The sequence below is a fragment of the Conger conger genome, chromosome 16 (assembly GCF_963514075.1).
Source record: "Conger conger chromosome 16, fConCon1.1, whole genome shotgun sequence".
NCBI classification, from domain to species: domain Eukaryota; kingdom Metazoa; phylum Chordata; class Actinopteri; order Anguilliformes; family Congridae; genus Conger; species Conger conger.
In genome coordinates, this window is record NC_083775.1 from 37,786,186 (window position 1) to 37,808,706 (window position 22,521).

A 22,521-nucleotide genomic window follows, 5' to 3' on the forward strand; every position below is an offset into this window, starting at 1 on the left:
CTGGCAGACAAGCAATATAAGCCCAGTCTCATGGCATATGCGTACCTCTGAGAGCAAAACCACCATTACCTTTTCACAGCTACACTTTTAAAATGCTGCAGTCTTAAAATGAAATGTTAGCTAATGAAAGAAAGAAAAATGTGGAAAAATTTAAATTCAGATTGCCTTTCACCAAACCCACCGGACCCTGCCCCTTGATTAGTATGAAGTGAATATAGTTTGTTGTATTTAAACCAGTGAAGCAGGTAAACCTCAGGCTTCCCTTTGGCGCCCCCTGTGGACATTTCATGTCAAAACAAGTGCACCTGTGAGAATGTGGTAAATACACACTTAGAGGCATAGCCCATGAGACAGGGAAGGGCAAAGTGGTTCTAAGAGAATGGACTCGTGGGGGGAATGTATGTGACAGTGGCATCTCCTCCCTGTGAATTTTCCTGAAATGGGATAGTAAAGTATCACTTATTTTTTTAGTTGCATTTTATACTTGTTATACAGTGCACCTTAACATGAGTTTCTCACTATTATTGCTGATGCAAAGCACACTGAGCGGCTGTTTTGTGTGAAAACTGCAATACAAATCAAGTATTAAGCAATATTTATGAATAATTCAGCAAGAATGTCTTGTGTTCCAGTTTCCATGAATCATGGAATTAAGTACTGTGTGTTACAACCATCAGCTAAGTAGGACTACTGTAGTAAATGTAGTAGCTGAAAGTTGTTCTATGGAGTGAGTATTACTTTGAGGAAACCAAAGCTATGTTTTTTAAACATATTTTTTCTCATGAATTATATTTCCAAATAATATGTAGGCTTATCCTATCTGCGCCATAGTGTCTTCCAGTAAAGGTGTGTGCAAATGCCAGTGGAATGAATCCAATGCACTATTGGCTTATTCCTGCAGGTAAACAACAAATGAGAAGGGTTTCTCTTCAGCGAATAACCCAAGAACACAACACGCTTTGGCAATTCATCACATTTAGGCTTATCGCCTATACTGTGTAGAGTATTTAGCACTGTGGAGCGGCTTTGAGTCTTATCACTTTAGTGAATGGGCATTATCAGCGGTTGTCAGACCCATATATATGGGTTAGTAGGTGCCTACACCTACTAGTAGGTTCAGAAGACCGTTATCTTCAGTTCATACGGTTGATCAACGATACCAATACATGACCACTGCAGGTCCAGGATAACACCCATTCAATCAAGTGATAGCATTCGATAACACTGTGTCACGCCTGCTCCTGAATATCCCATGGGTCTTCGCTTCTACCACATGACCTCACACGCTACTGTACACATTAACAACGCTCTGCTGGAAAAAAACTACTTCCTGTTCGGTCCTAATTTATCTTTATCCAAATATCCACCCACGGCCCGACGTTATGCTGACAGATCACAGCCTGAATGATTTTGTGTAATCCACTGTATTAATCCCTAATCCCCCTATTCGTCTCCTCAAGTACAGTCCTGCTGACTAAACCTTCTCAGAGAAGCAGCGCTTGGGGCAAAGCGACGGCGCTTTGCGTATGAGAGCCACCAGGGCTGGCAGTGCGGTCACCCCCTGCCTGCCTTCCACTGCAGGCCCGGCCCGGTCAGAACTCAAAACCACGCGGCGGATCAGTGTGGTTTTACGAGATCCATATTTCTATCCAAGGAACGGCGCATTCTGAATGCTCCTTATAAGCAGACCGCGCCCGTTTCGCCATGCGCTCCTCCTCTCCGATGCCCCCTTCTTTCTTTCTCTATTTTTGCCTTCACCTCTCCTGACCTTTCCCAGTTCTGCTGACGGTCTCCCTCTCTCCCTCTGCCTCTTTCCCTCTCTCTCTCCCTCCCTCTCCCTCCTCTTCTCTCTGCCTCCCCCTCTCTCTCTCTTAATAGTGTAACCTCTCTGGAATCTTCATTTGCTTAAGCTGTCTTCTGGCTGACTCCAAACACCCTTTCACTTTCCACTGAATCTGAATATGTTGTTAATATATACACTCTTCCTGGGAAAACAAGTACCTGTGCCATGTCTCGCTCTGGATAAGAGCATCTGCCAAATGCCATTAATGTAATGTAATGTATTTGTGGCTTCGGGAAGTCTGTAAATTGATAAAGGGACTGCAATCTATTGTTTAAATGTGCATTAAGCACCTCCCTCGAGTGTTGTGGGCCTAACTCAAGGAAACACCAGTACCCACTTGATGACCCCTGTGAAATGCTTGCATTAGCACCCTTTCGGCTGATGTATAATATTATTGTTCATTGCCTGGTTTTTTTGGTTGGCGGGAACCATCTGAGCTGGGCCTATATGCACAATCAACAGCATATCCTGTGTAATGTAAAATGCTACATTATTTTAGACGCTAATGTCTTAGTCAGTCTGGGTGATGTGTTAACTGAATAGTTGGCTAGTTGAGTGTGAGTGTGTATCTCCTGAGTTAACACTACCCTGAGAGGGACAGGGGCTAATCCTTCCCCAGGCCATGGGCACACTGGATGAGCTCTGGGTTTATGTTTAGTTACGCTCTGAAAGCACAAACAGGTGCATAGTTCAAATAACACACTGGATCCATCCAGTTTGCACATGACATACTTAGCTTCTCACTACATAATGCTGGGCAGTGCAAACCAACAGAAATACACACACACACACACACTTTTCACACACAGAGACACTTTCTCACACACACTCACACACACAGACATTCACACACTCTCACACTCACACACTCACACACACAGACATTCACACACTCTCACACACACACACACAAACACAGATGCACAAAAATAAACAAGGCATGCATGCCACATGATCGAGGCCCGCTCCGCACCCGATGCCATAGCATCGACAGCGTCTCTGCGCGGTCTCATCGGCTCACAGCGCCGAACACATAGCTGCGAGAAATTAAAAAGAGTTTGTCGCTTTGGGTTGTGAGAGGAATGGAATGAGACCTTATTTGCGCCCCGCGTTGATCTTGTGAATCTGTCACCAATGCAAAGATGCAGAAGAACCGCTTTAGGAAAACCCCATCTCAGTATTTGAACTCCAGACGATTCGTATTTGAACGAGGAAGGTAAACAGAGCGACAGGACGCGGCAGAGATTGATCGCACAGATACGGGCCGGGGGCCACACCGCGTTTGTAGCGAAACGGTCACGGACTCACGTCGGCGTTTTTCGCTACGTGCCCGTGGCTCAAACGGGCAAAAAAGGCGGTGGAGAGGAAGAGGTGCTATCTTTAGCTCTTAGCGTGTAGCTTAGCGCTAGCGGCACGGCTGCTATTTGGCCGGCGTCCACCCCGGGGCGGGGCGGCCGGTGGAGTTTCACGCTTTTACGACGGGAGCTGTGAAACGGGACACTGAGGCCGCTCCGTATATCAGCGAGGGCCCCGTCCGACAGCTCCGCTGAGGAGATGGATGGCTTTAGAAAAAACAGGGGGGTGGAGAGGGGTGAAGTGAGGGAAAAGGGTACTGGAGGAGGGAGGGAGGGAGGGAGGGAGGGAGGGAGAGGAGGAGAGTTCTGGTCGTTATGGTTCTGGTTATTAGCTGTTACGGCTGTTTCCGTTGATTGTTTGTGCGGCAAATGCAATTGCAACAGATGTGTGAAAGAAAGAGGGAAGAGAGAGAAAAGAGAGGGAGCAGAACTGGCACGTAGAGAGAGAGAGAGATCCCTGAGGGGCGCTTATGACCAAGCGCCCCTCAGGGATGCATGTTTTTCCAAGATTCATTCAAGGCAGTGGTCTCCAACCCTGGTCCTGGAGAGCTACAGGGTCTGCTGGTTTTCATTGTTACTCTGCACTTAAACTGTAATCAACTGCTCTAATTGATTAATTAACTCACCTCACCTGGTTACCTGGGTCTCAACAGGGTGCTGATTTGAAAGTGAAAACAAAAACCAGCAGACCCGGTAGCTCCCCAGGACCAGGGTTGGAGACCCCTGATTCAAGGGCACCTTGCCCAACATCAATCTAATAATCACCATCACACCAATAGACAATACCAATACCCAGCTCAGCCCCCCCCCATGAATAAAAAAGGCAGTTCAATCCATTCACTTCTAAACTACTGCTCTCTGCATCTGGCTATGAGACTGATGCGCGGACGTAAATCACGTTAATCATTTAAATCCGTTGCAGAGATTCTCTATATCTGTCGTGCTTCCTCTCTCGTGTTCCCACGATTAATGGTAGAGCGATATGCCCTAGATGGCATTCAGCATGAGGATATCACAGTTTAGCTTAGCAAGGTTTGCCTATAACAAGCACAAGTCTGCTTTTCCAAGGTGCAAAATATTTTCCTCCTACAAGCTTCTTATTCTATTTGCATCAGTTCTTCTAGACATATCAAGCTTCACTTCACTAAGCCTCTGGGCTCCTCAAGTTTCTTTCATTTTGCTAAACTATACTCTGTATACTTTGGGTTATTAAGCTCGTCAATGCAAATATTTAATCAGCCAATCATGGGGCAGCAACTAAAAGCATACAGACATGGTCAAAAGGTTCAGCTGTTTTTCAGACCAAATGTCAGAATGGGGAAGAAATGGGATCTAAGTGACTTTGACTGTGGAATGATTGTTGAAGCCAGACAGGGTGGTTTGAGTATCTCAGAAACTGCTGATCTCCTGGGATTTTCTCGCACAACAGTATGCTTGTTACGTCATGGGGCGGCCTGTAGCGTAGTGGTTAAGGTAAATGACTGGGACAGGCAAGGTTGGGGGTTCAAATCCCAGTGTAGCCACAATAAGGTCCGAACAGCCGTTGGGCCCTTGAGCAAGGCCCTTAACCCTGCACTGCTCCGGGGTAGGACTGCCGCCTGCTTAGTCTAATCAACTGCCAAATGCCAATAATGTAACGTAATGTAATTGAATTTAATTTTCAAGTTGAATTGCAGTTTTATGAGTTGGAGGGAGGGAGAGAGAAGGGTAGAGGATCAGGAACGCATCAAAGGGAAACAGAGAGGGGGGGAGGTATAGCATATCAGGAGATAAATCTAAATAAGGCAGTGATGATGACAGGAGCTATGACCTGTGTCCCCCAGCTGTGAGGTCTCCCTCCTCCTTGCCATTCTGCTTGTGAGATGAAATGAAAAGAAGAGAGGGAAGGACTGAAAGGCTTCAAGGAGGAGTGTAGGAGACCAAGAAGGAGAAAGGAGAGAGGAAGGTATGAGAAGATGAACAAACATCAACAAATTAGTCTTTGTCATCGTAGAGTTTAAGCTACCTCTGTGAACTGAAGGCACATTATTTACATTTGTTTCAAAGTCTTGTTTTGAAGTCTACAGGGAAGCAGGTGAAAATGTTAAGGCAGTACAAAAACACAAAGCAGAAAAAGGAGAGGTTAGTGAGACTGGTATAATGGGGGGAGGTTAGTGAGAGTGGTATAATGGGGGGAGGTTAGTGAGAGTGGTATAATGGGGGGGAGGTTAGTGAGAGTGGTATAATGGGGGGAGGTTAGTGAGAGTGGTATAATGGGGGGGAGGTTAGTGAGAGTGGTATAATGGGGGGAGGTTAGTGAGAGTGGTATAATGGGGGGGAGGTTAGTGAGAGTGGTATAATGGAGGGGAGGTTAGTGAGACTGGTATAATGGAGGGGAGGTTAGTGAGAGTGGTATAATGGAGGGGAGGTTAGTGAGAGTGGTATAATGGGGGGAGGTTAGTGAGAGTGGTATAATGGAGGGGAGGTTAGTGAGAGTGGTATAATGGAGGGGAGGTTAGTGAGAGTGGTATAATGGGGGGGAGGTTAGTGAGAGTGGTATAATGGGGGGGAGGTTAGTGAGAGTGGTATAATGGAGGGGAGGTTAGTGAGAGTGGTATAATGGAGGGGAGGTTAGTGAGAGTGGTATAATGGAGGGGAGGTTAGTGAGAGTGGTATAATGGGGGGAGGTTAGTGAGAGTGGTATAATGGAGGGGAGGTTAGTGAGAGTGGTATAATGGAGGGGAGGTTAGTGAGAGTGGTATAATGGAGGGGAGGTTAGTGAGAGTGGTATAATGGGGGGAGGTTAGTGAGAGTGGTATAATGGAGGGGAGGTTAGTGAGAGTGGTATAATGGGGGGAGGTTAGTGAGAGTGGTATAATGGGGGGGAGGTTAGTGAGAGTGGTATAATGGAGGGGAGGTTAGTGAGAGTGGTATAATGGAGGGGAGGTTAGTGAGAGTGGTATAATGGGGGGAGGTTAGTGAGAGTGGTATAATGGGGGGAGGTTAGTGAGAGTGGTATAATGGAGGGGAGGTTAGTGAGAGTGGTATAATGGAGGGAGGTTAGTGAGAGTGGTATAATGGGGGGAGGTTAGTGAGAGTGGTATAATGGGATACGACAGCCTCAGAATCACGGTCGTGGGAGAGAATCCGGTGATGTATACCTAGCTAACAGCTATGGGCAGTTGGAATAGATAGGGTACAACTGGCTACCAAAATCGGGTAAAATCAAATAAAAGAATTAGAATAAGAAGGCGAGAGGAGGGAATAAAAACTCACATTTTCTGTTGTTTTATCTGTGCTGGAGGCACACCTGCGAATCCATGGGTTTGTGTAATTCCCCCAGCAGCACACCTGATTGAGATGGATGAGGTATTGAGGTGGGCTGATAGTGACTGCTGCATGGAACAGCAGGGGTGGCCCAGGGAGAGGTTTGGAAACGGCTCAACCAACACAGTTTGAGACCTAAAATCATAGTTTTTCATCAACAAAACAATACTCAGCAAGCAATAGCCGACTAATAGAAATCTGGTATTCGAGCTGTCTCAAAGACATTTGAAGAGACCAGACAAGCTCAAGACAGAAAACGCAGTAGACACTCAAAATGCTCTCTGAATCGGATGAAGAATACTTTAAGGCAGGGGTGTCAAACTCCAGTCCTGGTGGGCTTCATTGGCGTCCACACACCTTGTTCTCAAGGCCTTAATTGGCTGCTGATTGAAAGGAATCCACAAACACCTGTAGACACTGCGGCTCAGTGCTCGCTCAGCATCTAGCCAAGTCCTCTGGCAGCAAAGCACACGCTTCCACCATGAGAAGACTTACAAGAAATGGCCTTGTAGCAGCTAACAAACCATTCTTGCTGAAAGGCAACAAGCAGACGGGATTATAAAAATCATAAACCATGGGGTAACAATCAGGTGGCGAAAAGTCTTACGGAGTGATGAGCCCAAATTTGAAGTTTTTCAGATTTCAGTTGCCAAGAAGTCAATTTTAGCTTGTCTGCACTGAATCGGGGGGCTGGCTCTGCCGTGGCTTGGGGTACAGCTAACGGTGTAGGGGATCTGGTCAAAGCCTCTGGGACTATTAATGCCCAGAAATATAAACAAATCTTGATTAATCATGATGTACCACATTCTACCAAAGAAAACTGCTTCAAGGAGCCCACACAAAAAATGGACATGTTTGAAAGACAAGCTGAAATCAAAATGCACTTTTTCCTCAATTCTTCATAACCATGCGAATGCATCTTAAAGTATATATTCCCCCAAAAATTATAAGATGATAATACTTGTATATTTTCACACCAAAGTTTATTTTCAATCCACTTCCTGGAAAATGAGATTTTACGAGATTTGACGTCATCGTTTACCAGCGGGAGTGTATTTTGGTCCGTTCCCCTCCAATCAATATCCTTTCATGCAGCGGCATGCATTCTTCCCCCCAGAGCCACAGGCTACAGCTCTGCTTCACCCTCCCCATTAACTGAGCAATTTATTAGGTATTTGTTGGACTTCTTTTTTTAGACTTATTAAGTCTTCTGCTGCTGTAGCCTATCCACTTAGAGGTTTGATGCTTTGTGTGTTCAGAGATGCTCTTCTGCACACCACTGTTGTAATGTGTGGTTATTTTCCTGTCAGCTTCGACCAGTCTGGCCCTTCTCCTCTGACCTCTCTCATTAAAAAGGTGTTGCTGCTCACTGGGTATTTTTCTGTTATTTGTGCCATCCTGAGTAAACTCTAGAGACTGCTGTGCGTGAAAAGCCCAGGAGATCAGCAGTTACAGAAATACTCAAACCAGCCCATCTCGCCCATCTTTCCCCCCCATTCTGATGGTTGATGTGAACATTAATTGAAGCTCCTGACCCATATATGATATATATACCCATATCTTATGCATTGCCAAAATGCTAAAATGATGCAATTTGTGATGAGAGTATGAAGCGTAAAAAGCTTCAGTAAAAGACGCTATGGGGACGGAGGCAAATGGCATTTATATAGCGCTGTCCAAGGGATGCGTCTCACTCACCCATTCATCCATACACACATACACACCAATGCCGATTGGGTGCCATGCCACACATTGACACACCCAGGACGAGATTGAACCAACAACCATCAGACTGCTCTTACCTCCTGAGCTAAACATCACACCGATATTTGAAATAATATTTTCTAAATTGTGTGGATTTGCAGTAGAGTCTGCATCCTAGCCGCTCAAACTGTGTTATTTGTACATTCCAAGCAAACGGCAAGCTAAGACAGGCTTATATTCACATTATCCATCCATCCATCCATCCATTACCTTAACCCGCTTATCCTGAACAGGGTCACAGGGGGGCTGGAGCCTATTCCAGCATACATTGGGCGAAAGGCAGGAATACACCCTGGACAGGTCGCCAGTCCATCGCAGGCACACACACCATTTACTCACACACTCATACCTATGGGCAATTTAGACTCTCCAATCAGCCTAACCTGCATGTCTTTGGACTGTGGGAGGAAACCGGAGTACCCGGACGAAACCCACGCAGACACGGGGAGAACATGCAAACTCCGCACAGAGAGGCCCCGGCCGACAGGGATTCGAACCCAGGACCTCCTTGCTGTGAGGCGGCAGTGCTACCCACTGCACCATCCGTGCCGCCACTTATTCACATTATATTCACATTATATTCACATTAATTACAGATGCACAAGAATGCTTCATAGTGATTAATGGTCTTTCTGTTTGAGCCTTTATCAGAGGAGAAGGTTGTCCTATGAGGAATCCCTTCATCTGTAAATCCATCATTTACGAGGGCACACCAGGACACAGACATGCATCTGGATATGGCATAACCCTAAAACTGTCAAAATGGAGCTGTGACATGCATTGCTTTAGCACACAAGACCACTGTGTGTGTGTCTGTGTCTGTGTGTGTCTGTGTGTCTCCATGTGTCTGTGTGACTGTCTCTGTGTGTGTGTGTCTATGTATGTCCACTTACTGAGCACTTTATTAGGTACACCTGTACACCAGCTTGTTAATGCAAATATAAATGCGTAACTAAATGCATAAAAGCATGTGGATGTGGTCAAGAGGTTCAGCTGTTTTTCAGACCAAATGACAGAATGTGGAAGAAATATGATCTAAGTGACTTTGACCATGGAATGATTGTGAGTGCCAGTTGGTTTGAGTATCTCAGAAACTTCTGATTTTCACACACAACAGTCTCTAGAGTTTGCAGAGAATGGTGCGAAAAAACAAAAAACATCCAGTGAGCAGCAGTTCTGCCTTGTTAATGAGAGGTCGGAGAATAAGGGCCATACTGGTCAAAGCTGACAGGAAGGTGACAGTAACATAAATAACCACATTACAACGGTGGTATGTAGAAGAGTATCTCTAAACACACAACGCGTCAAACCTCTAAGCATCAAACCAGCAGCAGGAGACTTAAGCCTCAAAATAGGTTGAATAAATACCTAATAAAGTGCTCCCTGAATGTATATATGTGTGTGTCTGTGTGTGCGTTGTGTGTGTGTGTGTCTGTGTGTGCGGCTGTGTGTGTGTGTGTCTGTGTGTGCGTTGTGTGTGTGTGTCTGTGTGTGCGGCTGTGTGTGTGTGTCTGTGTGTGCGTTGTGTGTGTGTGTCTGTGTGTGCGGCTGTGTGTTCCATCATTTTCTGTTGAAAACTGAAGTGTCACGCTGAGCTGCAGTCACACTGAATCTGCTTGCTCATCCAATCAGAAATATTCCGGTTAACTTACATCATGCAGCTCATTGGCTCGTAAAGGTCAGAGAGATGAGATGACTGGTGCATTAGAGGTCTCATATTTCAACAGACTCAAAAACCTGTTAAAATATGTACTGGTCACTGGGCAATATGGTTGTTGGAAATTATATATTATGATACCTATTAGCTACAGCTTATAAAGTTATGTTCTTGCGCATAATGCAGTCAGATCTGTTGTTCAGCTTGCCAGTCAATATTAATTGGAGCACAAAATAACGCCGTGTCTACACATAGTAAAATGTTCAGTGTTAAATCAAATCTTATATCTTACCAATTGGACTCATATGCACTCTGTTAAGAATTGAATTAACATGGATTAACATACTGTTAAACGTAAGTACTGTGAGTTCATTAGTTCATCACTGAATCAATTACAGTAACTGACATTAATGGCAGAAAAAGGAAAACAGTGTTGTAAAGACAACACAGAGTTGTCTCGTGTTTTTCGTATGGTCAGTCGATTTCCCCTGGCATCCCTTGGGAGACACGCATCGTCTCGTGTGTTACACAGTTAAATATTCAGCTTGAGATAAACACTGACAAAGTACTTCTATCTCCGATGGATTGCATACTGTTTGTCATATGGTCTCCTCAGTCATATATCATGAAGTCTCTCCTGTATGGAATCTGTTATGGTCGATTTGATACTCGGATTTAAATGCTCAATGCAACACAAGATGATGGAGTTTCAGCACAACAACATGTTGATCTCAGTCGCGGCACTTATACAGTCTCACTTTAGATTTGCAGCATCAGAGCAACATCAGAAGTATACATCTTTAAAATTGGCACTTTAAAATTGGTTCTACTAGCTTCCACAGTGCTTTGCCGATGTTTATCTTGACGGGCCCGAGGAGACCAGACACTGAATCCACCACTTCTTTACTGGTGAGATAGCCACAAAAACAAAGGCATGTTGACCCTACAAGTGTTTTACCTGGTCTGAAGTGCAAAGTAATTTCCATAAAGGACAACCAGTCTCCAAAAGATGGGGCGAGCTGTCATTTTATATTAAAAGTATAGTATGTTCAATGGGAAGGTAGGATCAACAGGTCTGAACTGGTCAACCAGCTACCAGCTGTTTCAAAACATTGCTTAAGCTGGTCAAACCATGTTGAGTATGGAGCTGATCCGAACTGGTCAACCAGCTACCAGCTGTTTCAAAACCTAGCTTGAGCTGTTTTTTTCAGCAGGGATGAAATCTGAAGAAATGAGTTGATTAAGAAAAGCAGACATTGAGAGAGGAAAGGCCTCCAGTGAGATTTTTGGAGGTGAAAAAATAAATATGGCGATACTTTGCTCTGTCGGGTCAGCTGGGCTCTCCAGGGTCTGAGATACCCAGCATGAGGTTTCCATGGCCTGAAATACTCAAGTAATATAATCAGAGGATAAAATAATCCCACAAAAAATGTCATGGTCAAATGTCTGCATATCAAGTTTTTTTTTTTTTTTGACAGCCTTCCAGCAGAACTATACTTGTTGCCGTTCATCAGGAAGCCATGTTCAAAATATTATTTCAACCAATCAATGTCAGGCAATCTTAAACTTTGCTACCGCGTGCAGTTTATGAGCTGCTGTGGTTTAGTGGGAGGGGGTAGAGAGAATGGGGAGGGATCAGTAATGTAATATCAGTGATGTCATTTTGTGGCATGGAATACGAAGGGAGGGTTGAGAATCAGCGAGATTAGAAACCGAGTGCAGGAATATCAGAAGATTTACTGTAACAGAGGCCATGGCTAATTCACCCAGACCCAGTTGCCATAAAATTCATTTTATAAAAGATCTTTTCACCCCTTCCAATGCGAGGCTTGTAAATATATGACTACACTTTTATTTTTTTATATAAATTCATAATTTTTCTGAACTATCATGCAACCCCCTGTTGTTTTACATATGTACTGTATATACTGTCACATAGCTTTAGCCTGGCCCTGAACTTCTGAACCCTCTCTCTGTCTGTCTCGATCTCTCTCTCTCTCTCGTGCTCTCTCTCACGCTCTCTCTCTCCCCCTCTTTCTCTCCCTCCAATCAATCTTTCTCCCATTTCACTTTGCCAGTGATTTACAGAGAGACCATCACCTCTCATTCACTGTTGAAAAGGAGGAGACAACAGAGAGAGAGAGAGCGGAAGTCAGCTGTATTTCAGACCATCCGTTTCTAACACAAACAGTAGCTACTTCAGACAGATAATAAATTTATGTGACACACGACCACATTCTGCAAACGTGCACAGATCCTTCAACTGACTTTCTATTAATATTATAACTACCCAAGCACTTTATCCAAGTAAACAGCTGAATAGCACCTCAGGGCTCACAGTGGTGCAAACTTCAGCCTGAACTTGAATTGAACCTGAAGGTGAAGTGTAGTCAAGAACATCGGGACCTTATAGGCAAGAGTTAAATGGTAAATGGTCGGCTTTTATATAGCGCCTTTATCCAAAGCCTTGTACAATTGATGCTTCTCATTCACCCATTCACCCACTCATACACACACACACACACTCACACACTCACACACCAACGACGATTGGCTGCCATGCAAGGTACCAGCCAGCTCATCAGGAGCATTGGACGGTTAGGCGTCTTGCTCAGGGACACTTCGACACACCCAGGGCGGGATTGGCCCGACAACCCTCCCACTACCAGACGACTGCTCTCACCGCCTGAGCCAATCTTGTCCCCTTCTGCGACTACGACTTCTTGTACTATGTAGTGTAATTATCTATTCTATCTATCTATTAGGCAATTGAACTTTCACAAATGTTCTGCAGTTTCAGTTGATTGACACTCTGGCACTGGACTATAAACCACCATTAATATTTCATCCAGCTGAAGCATGATGCCCAAGGAGATCCCACAGATGCAGTATATTCAAGAGGACGGATATGAGTATTAAACAGATATTAACATGGCAGGTAATGTTTCTTGTTTAATGTTCATGAAGTAGCCTACGCTGTTCAGACATAACAGCATGGTCGCACATTTCACTTTTGGACTGATCAGCTACGAGAGGCCTACTTTTCATACAAGAGCAATGCAGGTCAAGTTCTTGGCTTCATGGTCGACCAACGGTGTCAAGTCGGGGATTCTAACACGAGAGCCCAAAGTCACAACTCGCCGTTAATGTCGACTCATCTGCCCCTTGCCTCCACTGCCAAAACTAAGGACTTCAAAGTTCTCTCTTGGACAGCTGTTCCTTCTTCCTCCCACCCGCCCCGCCCCCTGCCCCCCCCCCCACCCGCTCCCCAAGATATGGTTGGTAATCCCGTTGTTTTATACGAGCTGCACGGAGCAGGGCTGATGCCCTCACTGTACAGGATGCTTTCAGCGATATCCATAATCACACACCGGGAGCGAAGGCAGGCTTTGTGTGTCATAAGGCCTTAAACAAAGCATTGCAATGACGGTAAAGCAAATATTGCAATAATGGCTAAGTGAGGGGTAGTCAACGACAGTAGCCAGATACAGTTTACAGGAAAGTATGTGTGGTTGAATAGTTTCCAGAACTGTCGGCTTCTCAAAGGATCTCAAAAATATTTATATTAATGCCACAGATAACAAATGTTATCATAATAAAACAATAAAACAAATGATGAATAATTATAATCAACAAGAAGATGTGAATAGGATGTTTAATCCACAATATACTGTCAATAATTTATGGCATCTCTGTGCATTTTGATAATGCATAGCCAGAATGACCAATCCGTTCCAATAAATTAAGTTCACTAACTTTGGTGTACTCTGATAAATATAGTGCGCTAAAGGAATGTATGCATACATGATCAATCATCATTCGAAAGCTGAAGCTCCAAAGGAGAAAAACTGAACCCTCTGTCTGTCTATAGTATGTGTCTGTCTGTCTGTCTGTCTGTCTATAGTATGTGTCTGTGCATCTGTCTGACCATTGTCCCTCTCTACCGCAACTAGATTAAAAATCCCAAGCAACGGAAAAAGATAGGAAGTACATGGCCTCAGCTACAATTTGATCAGCCTGAGAAATCCACCGTTAGCCAAGTGACGTTTGACAGCACTCAGGTTAAGATATTCTCCTTAGTTGATTCGATCACACCTTGTGCACATTTTTTCATTTGGAAATACACAAAATAGTAAATACAGGTCAAATCTTAACAAGTGTGGACCGTGATGACATGAAAACAGCAGAATTTGCAGAGCGAAATGAGCAGGTATTCAGACACATTCACGTGTAGAGGAAAGGCAAAGAGACGAGGAGACAGAGGGAGGCAGGGAGAGTGATGGACAGACAGAGAGACAGACAGACAGAGAGACAGACAGACAGAGAGACAGAGAGCGACACAAAAGGCAGGATGGAAGATGTGTACTGTAGTTATGTTTTTAAAAAAGTCAGAAGGTTGTGCGGCGAGCTTGGGCTCCTTTACCTGGCTTCTTAAGGGCGGGCATGGCTGCACTGTCTGCCTCTTCCTCTTAAAACCTGCACTTGTCCGTGAGTATGTCTGTCTGTCATTCCTTCAATCCTTTTATCTGCGCCCCCCCCTTTCCGTGCGCGAGCCTCCCACCCCCTTGAGAGAGAGGGAGAGAGGGAGAGAGGGAGAGAGGGAGGGGCACTTGAAACCCGAGGGGAACCCAAATCACCCCCCCCCCCTCCCCAGAGGGTAGTGCAGGAGAGGTGACAGGGTTCTAGCTCCGTGGGGAAGAGGCCGGTGGTGGGAAAAGCGGGTGAACTGTCTCCTTCGGGCCGTGGGCCACACCGCCGGCCAATCGGCCGCTGCACCGGCAGGCGTCGTCTCTCGGCCTGGGGCCCTGTGGCTACCCTCGCGCAATGCAGAGACGCATCTCATCGCGATGGAGAGATGTTACGGTCATGCCGTCTGAGCGTTACGGTCATACGGTCATACGGCCATACGGTCTGAGCGTTACGGTCATACGGTCATACGGCCATACGGTCTGAGCGTTACGGTCATACGGTCATACGGCCATACGGTCTGAGCGTTACGGTCATACGGTCATACGGCCATACGGTCTGAGCGTTATGGTCATACGGTCATACGGTCATACGGCCATACGGTCTGAGCGTTATGGTCATACGGTCATACGGCGATACGGCCGTGGCAGTACCAAGGCCAAATGCTGCATCGCCATTTTAGTTTTTCCAGGGTGGGGTGGAGGACTAGTTTAAATCTAAAACCCATAGTTACCCAAAAACTATATTTTTTTATGAAAGTACCCAAGGGATTGGGAGTAGCAGGGGAGTCTGCAGTCCTGGCTGGAGTTTGTGGTTGCTTAAGGACCGGTTGAATCTGAAGTTAGAGCAGCACTAGCTTCTCCGATATGACGTATACACCAAACGGATATCTATTTTTGAAGGCGGGAAGTCGATTTGACTGACGTCAAATGAGGATGCGGGCTGCCTGTTGAAAAAGATTTTGATTGGAGGTGAACGGACAATTTACAAACATTCAATCGAGATACACGATGATGTCAAATCTCGTAAAAGTTTTCCAGGAAGTGTATCAGAAACATTTCTTGGTGTGAAAATACACAAGTATTAAAATCTTATACATTTTTTGGAATATATGCCTTAAGACATGTTTGTATGGTTATTAAGAATTAAATTGAGGAAAAAGTTCGTTTTAATTTCAGCTTGTTTTTAACGGAGTAATTAAAGCAGGTGGTTGCAGTTTGTCTGTTTTGAAGGTGACAGTAAGAAGCAGCAAACCTTGCGGCTCTCCAGAACCAGGGCTGCACCGCCCTGTGACAGCTGCCAGGGTCATTTGTGCTGATTGTTTTTGTTTGTTTTTCATTAAATGCTTTCATTCATAACACTAGCATTTTCATGCACATTTCATTCAGTCTGGCAATGGAGAATGTTTTCCTCTGTGAACATCTGTCTAGCGGTTTTTACTGTTTTTCCCCCATAAGACGGGAACAAGTCCTCCTCTGACCTCAGATGCTGTTTGAAATGGAGCCAGAGAGGCACAGATGGGCTAATTAATGAACCAAAACACGGCACCTCTTACACGGGCATGTGTTGCTCGCATCACGACATTGTAATTTAACTCTGCAAAATGCATTAAACAGATCTTATTGGTGAAATATAATGAATTTGTTGAATGCGACACATAATAATGAATAATATATTCATAATATAATACAATAATGAATGTGAAGTCAGTTTTGTATCATTTTTACACTTTGGGGCATTCTCACTGGCACATTTAACTTCTGATCCAGTTGCTGGGATGTTTTTTATTAGACGTGATCTTGGGGTGTCTCGGTGGCGCAGCCGGTAGAGCATTAACTGCATGCTCGTTGCGAGCCGCGAGGTCGGCGGTTCGAATCTGACGGTCCGACAATTCGTCGCATGTCTTTCCCTCTCTCTCGCTCCCATTCTTCCTGTCTCTCTATACCAGTGTTTCCCAACTCCAGTCCTCGGGACCCACATGCCAGAAGGTTTTTGTTGTAACCAGTAACTCACACACCTGATTTAATGATTGAACCAATCAAACCACAAAAATGCCCTTGATTAGTTAAATCAGGTGTGTGAGCTACTGGTTACACCAAAAACCTTCTGGCAAGTGGGTCCCGAGGACTGGAGTTGGGAAACACTGCTCTGTACTATACTGTCCAATAAACGCTGAAAAAGGCCTTAAAAATCTCTTTAAAAAAACCCCATTATTATTACGTTTATTATTATTAGTTACTGGACTATTAGCAGTTGTGTAGTGTAGTAGTTTCATTATGTCAGTGTTGTTATGTAGTATGTGCACATTGGTGGGATATTTGATGTTGCCTGTCAATAATGGTTTTTTTGCCACATTTCACAGAATGAGTCTGGCCAGAACATCCTCAGTCTGATTTAAACGGGCGCAGCCTGGTCTAAACAGGGTCTAAACAGGCACAGCCTGGACTAAACAGGGTCTAAACAGGCCCAGTCTGGTCTAAACAGGTATAGCCTGGTCTAAACAGGCCCAGTCTGGTCTAAACAGGTACAGCCTGGTCTAAACAGGTACAGCCTGGTCTAAACAGGCCCAGTCTGGTCTAAACAGGTACAGCCTGGTCTAAACAGGCCCAGTCTGGTCTAAACAGGCGCAGCCTGGTCTAAATAGGCCCAGTCTGGTCTAAACAGGAGCTGTCTGGTCTAAATAGGAGCAGTCTGGTCTAAACAGGCCCAGTCTGGTCTAAACAGGAGTTGTCTGGTCTAAATAGGAGATGTCTGGTCTAAATAGGAGCAGTCTGGTCTAAACAGGCCCAGTCTGGTCTAAACAGGAGCTGTCTGGCATAAACAGGAGCAACCTGGTCCAAAGATGCAGCTGTTTTGGGGCGTTACTTTCCTACTGTTGTGGGGTTCACCCACACTGCCATCAGGCATCACCTCCTTCGATCTAGAAGACCCAAACTAATGAACTGCATATGACAGGCATTTGCATTTTCATTAATTATACATGCATCTCATAGATTACAATCACAGCCAACAATGGAACAAACAGAGCAAACAGATAAGATTGTATATTCACACCTATTAGCATACCAACCCCATGCTGTTATTTGTAATTAAATATAGTGTATACTTTAACACTGCTACAGCGGTTCTGTACTGCAATCTATGTAAAAGTGTTTACTGGTGTCTGTGATGCCTGGCACTGGAGTTAAACAGTGGCCAGACAGTTATATTTCATATTGTTTGAATAAAATAAGAGATTGTGCCATACCTTACTTCTGCATCTTCCCCATTCCCACAGTTTAACCCTCCTGTTATGTTCAAATTTTATGACCGGTTTTACATTTGGCGTCAAATTGAACCCAACAGTAAACACAAAAATATTGTCATAGAAACATTTTGACACTTAGTGCGTCACCTTCTTATTGTCTCCAAATTTCTAGCATTTTATCCAAAAATATGAAACATCAGTGATAAATATTTCATTTTAGAGCCTGAGGTACAGGACGTGTGCCACAAAGAAATCTGAGAAAGAAATGTAAATGGTTGTATATTTTCTTACATTTTATGCAGTTACAGAGGGTCAAAATAACACTGCACAACACATTTGTATGCCAAGTTGATACAGGACTTAACATAACATTATTTTTATTACATCTTTACTATTTAATCCCACCAAAATAGAAAGTTAAAAATATATAATATATAACATAATAGTTATAATAGTAAATAATAGTTATAATAATATAATAAATAATAAATAATAAATAATAAATAATAAATAATAGTAATAATAGTTAACATTGCATGGATACCAGGTTTCTCAAAGCAAACTGAGCATCGGGACCTTCAGAACAAATGATGACCTCTTTTCTGGATTTTTTTTAGCTGTAGAATACCATTAGCTGCTAAACTGTATGGTCATAAACACAGGTCATAAGTCAGAACTATGGAGCCTATAAGGGACATGGGAGAGGAAAAAAATGAAATACTTTTGGGTTCTCCCGAGAAAATGATTGATATAAATAACAGTACGTATGTGGTCTACTTCCTACTTCCTTCGTAATTGCCACCATGTCACTTCCTGGGGAACAGCACAGTGGAGCAGCTGCAAGAGATAGTGAGAGCAGGCTTACATCTGTTGCTAGCTAATACATACATAACCTGCTGAAAAAAAGAGCTCAAGCTAAGTTTTTAAACAGTTGGTAGATGGTCGAGCAGTTCAGCCCAGCTCCGTACTCCACATGGTTTGACTAGCTCAAGCTATATATTGAAACAGCTGGTAGCTGGTATTTCAAGCTGGTCATAGCTGGATTTTCCACCAGGGCAGTATGTATTTCCTCACAGGAATGACTGAGTAGTGACGTAGTCACAATAGTCTAGCTATATATTTATCTCGCTAGCTAATAGTACATAGTACAGTGGTTACTTGGTAAATGGTGTGACTTTATCCAAAGCGCTGTACAATTGATTTTTCTCATTCACCTGTTCATACATACATACACCCACACACATATACACACACACACACACACACACATTGGCTGCCATGCAAGGCACCAACCAGGAGCATCTGAGTCTTGCTCAGGGACACTGTGAACCGTCGAGCGCCAGACGACACCCCTCACCGCCTGAGCCAATGAGACGACTGCTCTCACCGCCTGAGCCAATGAGATGACTGCTCTCACCGCCTGAGCCAATGAGACGACTGCTCTCACTGCCCGAGCCAATGAGACGTCTGCTCTTACCGCCTGAGCCAATGAGACGACTGCTCTCACCGCCCGAGCCAATGAGACGTCTGCTCTTACCGCCTGAGCCAATGAGACGACTGCTCTCACTGCCTGAGCCAATGTTGCCCCCATATTGGACATATGTAATGTAATGTAACATATGGCAGTCACTCACTTTCATAACAGGGAGCTTTGCAGGATTTAGCTGAACCAGAATAAAAACTGACATTAAACCCAATTAATTGATTTTAGGCCTAAAACCAGATGGATGGCCACCCTACAGAAGAAGTGTAATGAAATACATGTACTGTATGTATGTATTCATTTGTGTTGGAGGCGGAGGAATAATGGAGTGTTGGCTATGTATTCACAATATTCTAACATATAACATGAAAGTTGAAAGTAAAACACTTAGCCAGCAGCTCCATGTTTATTGTTCCCCACAAAATTACACCTTGGCAATGACCCGGAAGTGCAAATTACTAGCTACCAGATGATTCAAAACATAGTTTGAGCTGGTCAAACCATGTTGAGTGTGAAGCTGGTCTGAGCTGGTCAACCAGCTACCAGCTGTTTCAAAACCTTTCAAGGGGGAAAGCAACACTTTAGCAAAACAGAACACAAAAGTACTTTGTTTTCTTTCTCACAAATGTCCCTTTAGGTGCTCCAGACACAACAATGTTGAATACATGAAAAAAAAAAAAATCAAAGCCTCAAAAGCAAAAGGCAAGTATTTACTGCAGATAGATCTTGTGTGTTTTCATAAGGCGACGTGCAGTCTTGTGCTGCCCTCCCCCTGTACGTAACCCTAACCCTGACCCTACCCTCCACCCTCTCTCAAAGCAAAGCAGGGCGGCAGGTCAAAGGTTAAAAACTGAAGAGTCAGCCATCCGACCTTTAATGGGAAATAAGTCTCTCCGTCCCTGCCAACCACTCTCACGGAATGGCACTCTCAATCCGCTCCGGAAATTCCACCGTTTGTCAAAATAGTCATGTCTCAGTTTCGCTAACCCTCTCTCTTGTTGTCTCATGTGTACTTTCAATCTGTGACTCTCTAGACAGCTGACACAGGGGCTCTGTAAGTTTTTATCAGTGGGAGGTATTCGTGACATAGCGTGGAAGTAGTTTGCCCATTGGTAAAATGTTGTGGCTGCTCTGCTATGGAATCAGATTTGTATCAAAAGTATCCAAAAAAACATTGTATAAAGTATAAAAGAACAGATGATTTGCACAAGCACATAATAATAATAATAATAATAATAATAATAATAATAATACATATTATTCAATGTACAATGTACAATTATACATTATTTCATAATTATTACTTTTCTCTCAATCAGAAATTTCCTTGATAATTTTGACACAAGTCTGTACCAAAAGTATGATGTTAGATCTAATTCCAATGGGAGGACTACCTTCACAGTGCATTGTACGTTTACCCCACAGACGGAGCTCAACATCACGCCTATGTCGGCCCGATGCAGCTGTACTCCCTGCTGAAAGAAACAGCTCAAGCTAGGTTTTCAAACAGCTAGTAGTTGGTCGATCAGTTCAGACCAGTTCCCAGCACAACTGTTTGCCCAGCTGAAGCCATGTTTTGAAACAGTCAAGCTACCAGCAATAGCTGGTTGACCAGCTCATGCGCAGCTAGACCAGCTTTATGACCAGCTTGACCATACTGGTTGACCAGCTGATGACCAGCTTGACCGGCTCAATTTTCAAGCACAGCTAGATTTTACAGCAGGGCAGTCAGCCATGGTAGCCAGCACCATGATTCATACACAAGCCATACTCTTTCATCTCAGCCCTAGTTTAATGGGCTAAATTCCAAGGGCATTAGTCAAGATAATAGCAGTACTACCGTTGTTGGAACCTTTTCCTGTTTCTGACAAACCTGCAATGAACCAGACTAAAACAGGCTGTTCACCATCTTGTGATTCACATCCCAGCTTCCCCCAGGAGTCCCTATGGAAGCGGCCGGCCAACCGGTCCCTTTGTATTAGCCAAGTTCCCCCACGGCTTTTATGTGGGACATCAAAACGACACAGATCCACGCATTGCGTGGCCCACCACCAGATAGACCTTTGGATGCGACACATGCCTGCTTTGATTGTGCTCCCTCACCGTTTAGGCTGGGGGGGGGGGGGGGTCTGGTGGAGTGTAGGGGGGGTAGTACACAGGAAAACAACTTTACTGACCCTGGAACATGGGCCAGCACATCAGCTTGGCAAAGCAACGTGTGAACATTTTTAAGCCATGCTCTCAGTGCTGTTCCCCGTGCGATTCTTTCTGTTCAGATAGAGAGCTAGGCAAGGCATTCATATCCCTGCCAGTCCAATAAGCGGCCTTTTGAATTTTAATTTGAGGGATAGAACTTAAGACAGAAAGGGAGAGAGGAATTGAAGACTGGCTATTTTTAGTTGCTGCAATCTGAGAATCAGAAATCCAGTGAGAGCGAGGGAGGGAGGGAGAGACAGAAGGAGGGGGAGGAGAGGGGGGGAGAGGGGAGGCCTACTTTAAGCTGGAGGAGGTGCAGACAGTCTCTCTTTGGGCACATGAGGTGTAGCCACAGCTACTGAGCTAGAAATAACATAATAAAAGACCAGGTCTATTTAATTGTATTACACTTAATATTTTATTGCAAGGACAGGCGGTGTAAAAGCCGCGGTTACAGTATCTTTTGGTAGTTGTCTCAGCTAATTTTCTCAGTGGAAGCAATTACTTTGGTTTTATTTTATTATCATATTTTTTTCACATTTCTCTTTGTTTGGTGCATGTCTTTAAATTCCCCCAAAGAACCTATGGGTGTATCGGTGAGGGATGTAACCTGATTAACCACAGTTGGCTCCAGTTTGCTCAGTGAATGACTGCATATTGCACTGTAGGGCATAGATAGCATGCAGCTGGTTCACACTGACATTAATTTCTGAGGTAAATACGTAATGTAACTAAGGTTCAGAAAGTGCTGTTATCTGAATTCACTGTAATGAATGAATTATCTGGTCAAACCAGTACACGTTACAGTCTCGGCTGGGGTATGTGCTTTGACACACCGCTGGTTAGACAAACGAAACACCCTCAAGGCACAAACACTTACTGTAAATACTGCAACTTTTTCACAAAATCAATAAGGCAAAGTCGGGATGTCGCAGGATCACAACACAATCCCTTTTTAATTCGGCAGAAAAAAAAAAGGACATGGCTGCAAAGCCACGCATCTCTGGTTTCTGCCAACCTGTGCTTTCCGTATATAAGGTTACAGAATGCCGCATAAAATCGATTTGGCAACCAATGGGGTCCAATAAATTCTTGTTGCCAGCATATGTCCTTCATAAACCTCTTGCTCACTGAAATTCGAGGTGAGTCGCAGAGCTGTGAAGGAGCAGTCTGCGAGCGTGCGGCTCTCTGTGCGGCGAACGA

The 22,521-nt window shown here is 44.3% G+C and overlaps 1 protein-coding gene across 4 annotated transcripts in view; it reads right to left on the reverse strand.

The window, feature by feature from the left end:
- Positions 1-14,433, reverse strand: part of mybpc2a (myosin binding protein Ca) — a 71,114-nt gene extending 56,681 nt beyond the window's left edge. For 2 of the 4 annotated variants that reach the window (XM_061223842.1, XM_061223841.1), the window contains exon 1: positions 14,349-14,425. In XM_061223842.1, coding sequence (XP_061079826.1) covers positions 14,349-14,370 — 22 coding nt within the window. In that variant the 5' untranslated portion in view covers positions 14,371-14,425. Of the gene's footprint in view, positions 1-14,348 lie in introns of all 4 variants that reach the window. The other 2 variants (XM_061223843.1, XM_061223844.1) reach the window with 2 other exon arrangements.
- Between the last annotated feature and the right edge of the window lie 8,088 nt (positions 14,434-22,521).